The sequence below is a fragment of the Arabidopsis thaliana genome, chromosome 2 (genome assembly GCF_000001735.4).
Source record: "Arabidopsis thaliana chromosome 2, partial sequence".
Taxonomy (NCBI): domain Eukaryota; kingdom Viridiplantae; phylum Streptophyta; class Magnoliopsida; order Brassicales; family Brassicaceae; genus Arabidopsis; species Arabidopsis thaliana.
In genome coordinates, this window is record NC_003071.7 from 11,119,534 (window position 1) to 11,128,854 (window position 9,321).

Genomic DNA, 9,321 nt, shown 5'->3' on the forward strand with positions numbered 1-9,321 from the left:
CTACTTTGATTTTCGTAAAATTATCGAGTTTCTACGTATCAAATCGTGACAAGTCGATTGTTAATAGTTAAAATTTATCTCCAACGGGTAAAAATCATCCCATAATTAAAATACCAACCATATCTTGATCATTTGTTCGTAAAATGATAGATAAAAAATTGTAAATAAAAAAAATCATTTCTCGCACTGTATTTAACAAATAGCATGGGATATATAGGTTTGTGTTTCAAACAAATTATATGTTATTTAAGCCAATTATATTAAAATTTACATGATATCATGCTATGTTTAAAACATAACCTTAATTATTGATGATGTTATCACCACACCACATTTGTTTAGGAGATATGTTGCAAAATGGTAACATTTTTCCAACATATTTATAAAGCTAATAATATTACTATTTACATTTGCAAAATAGGTGATGGACCCAAATTTTTTTTTTTCACTTTTCCTCTAGTTTAATTATTAAAATATTTATTAGTATATTTTTCTTAAAAAATCTTTTACTACACAAAAAACCCATATTTTTCTCTATAATTTGATATGCATTTTGTTTAATAAATTCATTTTTTTTTGTACATCTCATTAATTATACAAATATATACATTTACATTCGTATAACTCATTTACTGTACATATAAATAAAATATGTATATTTATTCATACAAATACTTAATATGTTGTACAAATCTTAGTATACATAATAAATATAATAAATAGTGAAAAATGTTTATTTTACAAATTATAAATAGTAATGTTATTAATTTCATAATTATGTTCCCAAAGTTGATTATATTTCCAACAAACCCTTTTTAAACCTTAAAATAAGTTTTTTTTGTTAAATTATTATTTTTCGAATTGGTATCATCATTTATAAACAAGTTGTAGTATTTTAAAACTGAATCGTAAAATTGGTGTCATAAAGCTCGCAATCCACTCAAAATTGGGCTTCTCCCATATAATAAAGGGAAGATAAAATGACACGTTTCGACTCCTAACTCCACCATTGCCGGAACCGAGGAGACACTCTATAGTAACTCCCAAATGATAAGCTTCAAGTTTAAAAACTAGTCATCAAAATGGTTATTTCTCAGTTTAGTCTTTACACGAACGAAACATTTTTTTACCATAAGAAAACAACAAATAATTCTTAAAAATCCAAGAACATAAAAATTGAAATAAACCAAACAAAATTGTAGTGGATGTGACATTCTAGAAGCATGTTCCACTTCCCTCCTTTGTCTTCCACCATCTCACTCTTCACAAAAAAAAAAAAACAAAGCTGAAAAATAAGTGAGAACATCAAATACCAAAAATACCCCCAGTTCCCACATGTGCTTCTATTTGCTTTCCGAAAAAAACCAAACGCACCCATCTCCTTCCTCTTCTCCTTTTCTCTCCGAACAAAGAACACAACCAAAACAAAAATCTATGTTAGATATGTCGGAATCTGTACTCACGGCGATGTATAGTTGGTTCACTCCGACAGTTCTCTTCGTCTTCCTCAACCTTATGATTGGTACCATCGCCATTAGCTCATCTTTCTCTTCCAAATCCAACGACCCAAATCAAACTCAGATCCAACGCTCTCCTTCCATGATTCATCGTCTCAAATCCATAAACTTCTCTTCTTTCACTTCTCCAGACAAGTCTCATCTCGAGTTTCCTCCTTCAACACCTGAAGACAACAGCAACAACAACTTTCACCAACCAGCTTCAATCGAACAGAATCAACCATTCTTGTCTAGATCTCCTTCTGTTCTTCACAGAATCAAATCTTTCAATCTTTATAACTACATTTCTCAAGAACCCACCAATATAATCGAAGCTTCACCACCGTCGGTGACCGTAGAGACAAAACAAGAACAAGTACAAGAACAAGAAGTAAAAGAAGAACAAGAAGAAGAAGAACAGAGTCTTGAAGAGGTTTATAGTAAACTTAATCTAAACCATGTCGCTAGGACAAAATCTGACACTGAACCAGCTGCTGGAATTAGACCTCCGAAGCTTCCAAAGAAGATGAAAAAATCTGCTAGTACCAAATCTCCGTTCTCTCACTTTCAAGAAGATGAAATCTCCGTGGAGGCTCGCCGTCCTGCGACGGTGAAAGTGCCGAGAGTTACGACGGTGGAAGAAGCTGATGAAGAAGTAGATGCAAAAGCTGATGACTTTATCAATCGATTCAAGCATCAGTTGAAGTTACAGAGAATTGATTCCATCACTAAGTATAAGGAGATGGTGAAGAAAAGAAACGACAAGTGAAAAATTGATAAAAAGAAAACTCTTGAGGCTGTTTCTTAACTATGTATTAATTTATGGACCTTTTTGAAAATTCTTAATTTTGGTTAGCTTTTTTCAATTTCACATCTTCACTGTAGATTATCCACTGGCTTTTTGTTGCCGGAACTGTTTCTCTTTTTTCTTTATAACAAGAAAATGAAAATTCGAGAATCTTTATCTTTGTACATGACCCAAGGTGTTTGTAATAAATTTTCGAAACGATGATTCAAGAATCTTGGGTGGTAGAGGAATTGTTGTTCTTGAGGCGTCGTAGTTACGAAATTACCAATATATGATTTTACATTTTAACAGTGATAATGTGATACAAAGATGGTGTAAAAGAGTTGTTTACAAAAAAAAAAAGAAAAAAAATGGTGTAAGAGAGGGTAGTAATGTAAATGTAGTGTGATGGTATTTAGTAGTATACGTTGTGCTTATCCGTATTTGCAGGATGCTTGGCTGTGAAGCACGTGGAATTCAAGTGTCATGTCTTTTTAATGAAAGATGATGTTTGGGACACTGTTTTTTTCTTAATAAACTAGAGAAGATATATCAATGAATTTTAGATAAATCTTCCATTTATGATAAGATTTATAGATTTATATTAAATGTAATCATCTATGGAAAAAGCGCCTAAAAATAGAAGATATAAAAAAATATAGTTAAAACTTGTTATTGAGTATTTAATTTTGTAATTTTTTTAAGTATTTAGTTTGATTGGTAGCATTACGGTTGAATAATATAAATTAAGTTAAATTTTGAAAACAAAAAGTTAATTTAATTGAAAAAATAAATAATGTGAAGAAGTTTGTAATTCATAATGTGATTTTTTTAAACAATAAATGTAAAAATGTATTCATCAAAAAGTCTTTGTTATATTAATTAAATGCATCTTTTGTTGTAAATTGTAGGAACACTTCTTCTAATCCCACAAATTAAAAATTATGTGTGTGCTAAATTAAACTCAAAGACTATTTTCAAACTTTGTTGAATCCAACTCATTAATCGAAGAGAACATGATTCTGACGATACAGTCGATTTGTTGGACGAGAATATAATTGTTTGAGATTTTGGAATTCTCAATGTCTTCTACCATTATGGTCTAGTTAGATAGTGTGTATCTTAGCTTAGAGAATACAAAATTATTCAATATAAGTATTTCCATAATGCTCAAAAATACTCAATGAAATTGTTGCATAAAATTTGTTTTCAAATGTTATATCTTTTATATTTTGATAGTTTCAGTTTTAATTTTAATATATGTGTTTATATATTTGAAATAATTCAATTTAATAAAACTATTTGTAAGATATAACATGTATGAAGATTAAAATGAAATATGAAAAATATTTTTAGGATGTGAATAGTGCACTATCTTAAAAAATAAGAGTTTGTTGGAGTTCAATAAATCTCAAAGTTTGAGAACTTCAGGGTTTGTTGGAGATGTTTTTTTAGACTTTTTTTTTTTTTTTTTTTTTTGGACAAAGCTTTTTTTAGATTCTTACTTGTAAAAGATAGGATCATTTGCAAGAATAACACTTTTTTACTAAAAAATTAAGAATATAGCATACTATATGTATGAATTAAGAAACTAACATTGAAGGGTATAAAAAATGACCAATGGTGGTGGTGGTATGAGTTCAGGCGAAGGTTTCCGGCGAAGGAGCTCCGGCGAGGGTTTTCCGGCAAGGGAGTTTCGGTGGTGGGTTTCCGGCGATAGAGTTTTCCCGCGAGGATTTTTCGGCGAAGGAGTTCAGGTGGTGATTTTTCGACGACGTAGTTCCAACGAGAGTTTTCCGGCGAGGGAGTGCCGACGGTGATTTTTCCGGTGAGGGAGTTCCGACGGTGGTTTCCGGCGAGGGAGTTCCGGCGAAGGTTCCCGGCGGTGATTTTTCCGGTAAGAAAGTTCCGGCGGTAGTTTTTCGGCGAGTGAGTTCCAGCGACGGTGGTGGCAGAGGTTCCGGTGGTGGTGGTGGTGGTGGTTCTGGGCTGGGGTGGTGATGTGAATAGTTATGGTGGTGAGGATATTATTGTATTATTACACTTTATACACTTAATATCATTGTATTTTTTTGCATAGGTTAGTTTTTCAATTTATAATTTTTTGATAGTTATAAATGCAAATTTCCCTAAAAAATATAAGGAAATATGTAGGAAGGAATAGGAATATAGTAAAAATGAAACTAAAGTTTTTCCTCTACAAAAATAAAAGTGGAAAGTTTAAATTGTGATTAGTGTGATAGGAAACATTTAAAAGCTAAATGTTATTCAGTTAGAGACAATTATTTTGATTTCAGCTAATATTTAGCAAATTAAGAGTTGAAAATAATCTAATCATCTACTATTTTACTCTGGTTATCGTTCAAGCAACTTCTTTCTTTTTGGAACAAAACAAATTACTCTTGTTATTTTTATTTTTATTTCCTCCTTTTTTCAGATTCACTGTCTTACTCGTATTTTGCTTTACTCTATATTTCCTTTAAAGTAGGATATACAGATTTCTGTCCAATTAGCAAAATAAAGAATAAGTTGTGCATGTTAATAAATAATAAGTAAAAAGTTTTGAACTAAATAAATGCATGATAACCCTAAGAAAAACGAGTCTAAAGTTTTTAATACTTTTTATGTCTTCATATAATCATGAAAAAGGAAATATGATGAATCAATGTTTCCTATAACTGGATTTTCGATCTTTGATGAAAATTGCTCTAAATTATGCATAAAAACTTTCTTTCTTTTCATTGAACTTATCTCAAGACTCCAAAAAAAAAAAAAACCAAAAGACTCCAAAAAATACTTTAAGCATTAAGAAAACATAGAAATAAAACATTAAATCGAGGTTTAAAACCAATTATACACTACACATGAGAGTTGTACATCAAGGTTACTCATTTGTTGATTAACCTATAAAAAGATAATAACCTTTGAAAAATTGAATAAAAGCAACAACCAACTTGATGATAGATAAGAGGATTACGAAAATCGTAAATAAGAAAACCTGGGAACATGAAAACCAAGCAAAGAAAGAATGCGACACATTACAAGATATGTGTGAGACTGACCTTTTTGAAAAAGCTTTAAACCTTTCTAAATAAAATAGCTATACAAACTGCAACCAACAAAACTATAACCTTTCAACCAAACCAACAAGAAACAAGGAAAACATTAATTATGAACTCGTAAGAAGTTGAATGACGCCCATGTAGAGAGAGTCAGAAAATTAGTGTCGCACCTATAATTCAATTTTTTAAAAAATTATAAGTATCTTTCAAATGCATGAGTCAAATATCACTTAGTGAGTACTATCTCTTTTAACCACATCTTAACACCAATAAATATAATGAACAATCAAAGCCATGCATTCAAGTTTTCAACCAAATAAATAAATAAAATACAATTTTGGTTTCATCCCGTTCAGATTTTTTAGAATATCCATGCATGAGAATACAAAATAATTATCTTTTTAGCACTTCAGTTATAGTGTATGTCCCAATTGTTTAGTTTCTTAAATGCCTCATCTAAATTGTTTTTTTTTTCTGTTCTAATCTGTTCTTATAATATTGATTGTTTAACTACCCATTAAACCATGCCTAAGAATGGTAATAGTAATACAGTTGAACTTTCTGTTCCGAGTCTAAATTTTCGGTAACTTGAAAAGATTGAAAATTCAATGCAGTTAAGAAAAGAAAAAAAACATTAAACTCCTTTAAATTCAAATTAAAAATTCAAAATATTTGTTTTCAGTATTTCATTCAGCATTGAATGGATCGGCCATTAGGAAGGAATCAAATAATGGACCAATCAATCATTGAAAGCTTTTGGACTTTGGGCTCTCCTCAGCGGCGCAAAGGCATAATGGCGACGAATTATTGTTTGTCGTCTTTCTATGTTTACTTTCTTCAATATGTAAATATATCTAACAATCAATGAAGATGACAGAATTAAGAATAAAATATTTTAATTAGCAATATTTAATATGATATTTTATATGATATTTTACAACACGCTCGGATATAATTTTAACTTAGCAATATTTTATATGATAATTTTACAACACGCTCGGATATGTGCTTAATAAATAAATTAATAGTATATCTTTGCAACAATATAAAATCATTTTTTTTTTTGAAATTGTTCCCCACTCTTTTTTAGACACAAAGAATATGGTACTTTACCTCCAATGAAAATGACCCTTCACCATCGTAGATTGATTGAACTTTGCTTGGCTTCATTTGTAAGTCTACTTACCACTAAGATTTCAAATACAATTATTGCCAAAGGGTGGTATCTTTTTCCATTGTAGTAAAACTAACGTATGATTACGAATTATGGATTTTTACATGTATTTCAAAAACATTACAAAAACCCTGAACCTTTACCCTGTAAGGCTGTAAATGGTTCTTGATATCTTGTTTTGTAGGTTACCAAATTCTAGACTAAAACTAAGAATCAAATGTCATTATATATAGAGAATCATGAGATGAACTATGTCTAAAACCTCCCTATGTCCATACCACAAGTTCCTGCTTAAGTACAAGCACAAATAGTGCGACCGTCCCAAGTTCATTGACATAAGGAACCCATAAAAAATAATTTGAGCAGAAAACAATTTAATAAAAAATTATGGCAAAACAAGTCCAAAGAAAACAAATTTGTGAGCAAAAGGATCCCATTTTCAAAATTTGTGAGCAAAAATCGCTCATTTTAAAAATATGAGCATAATGAACTTATTTTTAAAAAAAAATTCGCAAGACCTATTAAATTCTTAAACCAGCACTTTTGATGGGTGCCAGCTTAGATATATGGTCAGAGTGCGACCCTTCAAATCCATTGGCATAAGAAAACTAGAATATTTTTCTTTTTAAGCAAAAACAGTCTACAAGAAAAAAAACATGTGGCAAATCCATTGGATTGGTTCATTCCAAATAACTATTAACCACTAGCTTTGAGTTACCTACATATGCCCATCAATTCATATGAATTAGTTTTACTTTATTTTATCCAGTCAAAATCATTTCTAGGTTCGTCACTCGTTGGTTTTTGTTCTTACATTGTGTAGTCTAAACACGCATGCAGATTCCAATCCTCTTTGATCGTAGGCCTTATAAGGATGCATCGTGATATGCGCAGTCAGTGACTGACCTAAGACCTAGCAAATATGGAAACAAAACTCACGCACAAGTCTAATCTGATCTTCTTCCATTTTCTTTCTTTCCTAACTTTCTATTTCTACTGACCTTTCCTTTAAAGAAAAATATAGCTCTATATATGTTATTGAGTGGTAAAGCGTCTCCTCAGAAAGAAGCTTCAAGTAAATATGGAGGAAGATGACCTAAACCCCGCCGGAAAACCTTTGTACAGGCTTTACTTCAAGGGTTTGGTAACCGAGGAAAAAGAGATGTTACTGGCAGGATTCGGGGTTGCAATTTGTGGTGACAAGGACGATCTGTTGTTTGACTTGAAGGTTTCTATTCATGACCCTACCATTACACTTTTGGAGGTTGAGCTTATAGCATTGAAGAGCGGATTAAATCAAGCCGTGAGTTTGGGGATCAATCATATCTCAATTTGCTGCGATCATGAATATATTTTCGAATTGGTAAGCTTTCCTTGGCTCACACGTATTTGCTTCAATCTCATAATTAATGTTTTTCCTTGAAATATTTTTAGGTCATGGGAATATCCACTCCTAAGCAAGAAAGCATTGCCTTGCTACTGCGTGATGTGCAAGGCATCAGAAAATATTTGACTTCTAGCATCCCTGTTATGTTGACTCAAAATCAGTCTAATTTAGCCTACGATTTTGCGATAGAAGCAATCTCTTCTGAGATCATCATAGATATTCCTGCTCAGAAAGAAACTTGCAATATATGTTTGAACGATGACATCAATGCTGATCAGATGTTTTCCGTTGATAAAAGTGGTCATATGTGTTGTTCTGAATGTGTGAAACGACATATAGAGGTGAGACTACTTGAAGGAAGTTTGATAACATGTCCTCATTATCGTTGCAATTCTCTGCTGACTTCTGTTCGTTGTGGCAACCTTTTAACACCTAAACTAAATAAGATGTGGGAGCAAAAGACTAAAGATGAGTTGATTCCTGTAATGGATAGAGTTTATTGCCCAAACCCGAGGTGCTCGACTTTAATGTCGGAAACCGAGCTCTCTGGACTTAACATTGGAGTGAGGAGATGCTGTGTAAAATGTGGCGAACCCTTTTGCGTCAAGTGCAAAGTTTCGTGGCATAATAACTTGTCGTGCGACGAGTACAAGACGTTACATCCAAATCCTACAGAAAACGATGGAAGGCTAAGAGATCTAGCGAATGAGAAATCGTGGCGTCAATGCAGCAAGTGTAAACACATGATTGAACTTTCTTCTGGATGCATCAGTGTAGTTTGCAGGTATCATCTCTAATTACATCTCTTTTCGGTTATTTCGAATTTATGTATCAACACAATTTACCTGATAAATGGCAGATGTGGACATACGTTTTGCTACCAATGTGGAGCCGATGCTGGAGATTGCTTTCATGGTCTTGGCAGAGATGATCTGGATTTGACACAATGTTGTGGTTCGTGCTGCTGTTTTGTTTTCTTTTTGGTGATAATTGCTATTGTGGTTACTATTATATTACTCGTAAGACGGTTCTCGTAAGACTGTTATAGTATATATATAGGACTAGCAAAAACGGTTTTGATTATTGTTTCTAAGGATTATCATTAAACTTGGTTTTTCTTATACATGCAAGGATTGGCTTTGAGCAGGAAGTGATTAGAATAGACAATAATAAGTAGAGATTAAAATTTATTGCGCAAGTATTACAAAGCAGGCTTTAGAGTTTAGTGCAACCTGAAACTGTAAACTAGCCAAACTTCTAAATAACATTAAGAGATTAAAGATCCATTTCGTGGTGAGATTCCGTGTGTGAGATACGAAATAGATGATTAAATTGACAACAATAACGCATAGGTCACTCTCTATCACTCTCTACTAGGATTTAACCCGCGGTTTACCGCAGGCAATCGGTTTATT

The 9,321-nt window shown here is 32.2% G+C and overlaps 3 protein-coding genes across 3 annotated transcripts; all 3 read left to right on the top strand.

The window, feature by feature from the left end:
- The first annotated feature begins 989 nt into the window (after positions 1-989).
- Positions 990-2,613, top strand: AT2G26110 (bromodomain protein (DUF761)). Its single transcript, NM_128169.5, has one exon. It carries the CDS (start codon positions 1,336-1,338, stop codon positions 2,263-2,265), a length of 930 nt encoding a protein of 309 aa, NP_180180.3. The 5' UTR covers positions 990-1,335; the 3' UTR covers positions 2,266-2,613.
- Positions 2,614-3,896: 1,283 nt separating this feature from the next.
- AT2G26120 (glycine-rich protein) lies at positions 3,897-4,284 on the top strand (the record flags this gene model as incomplete). The annotated part of the gene is made up of 2 exons (NM_128170.1): positions 3,897-4,043; positions 4,117-4,284. The coding sequence occupies 2 exons, from the start codon at positions 3,897-3,899 to the stop codon at positions 4,282-4,284; spliced, it is 315 nt and encodes a 104-aa protein (NP_180181.1).
- A 3,211-nt stretch (positions 4,285-7,495) lies between these two features.
- Positions 7,496-8,943, top strand: AT2G26130 (RING/U-box protein with C6HC-type zinc finger; the record flags this gene model as incomplete). The annotated part of the gene is made up of 3 exons (NM_128171.3): positions 7,496-7,882; positions 7,954-8,690; positions 8,766-8,943. Exons 1-3 carry the CDS (start codon positions 7,601-7,603, stop codon positions 8,941-8,943), a joined length of 1,197 nt encoding a protein of 398 aa, NP_180182.2. The 5' UTR covers positions 7,496-7,600.
- Positions 8,944-9,321: the final 378 nt, after the last annotated feature.

Bases quoted from the DNA above. Each gene is read 5' to 3' on its own strand.
- AT2G26110 (NM_128169.5), top strand. From the start codon at position 1,336: ATGTGCTTCTATTTGCTTTCCGAAAAAAACCAAACGCACCCATCTCCT.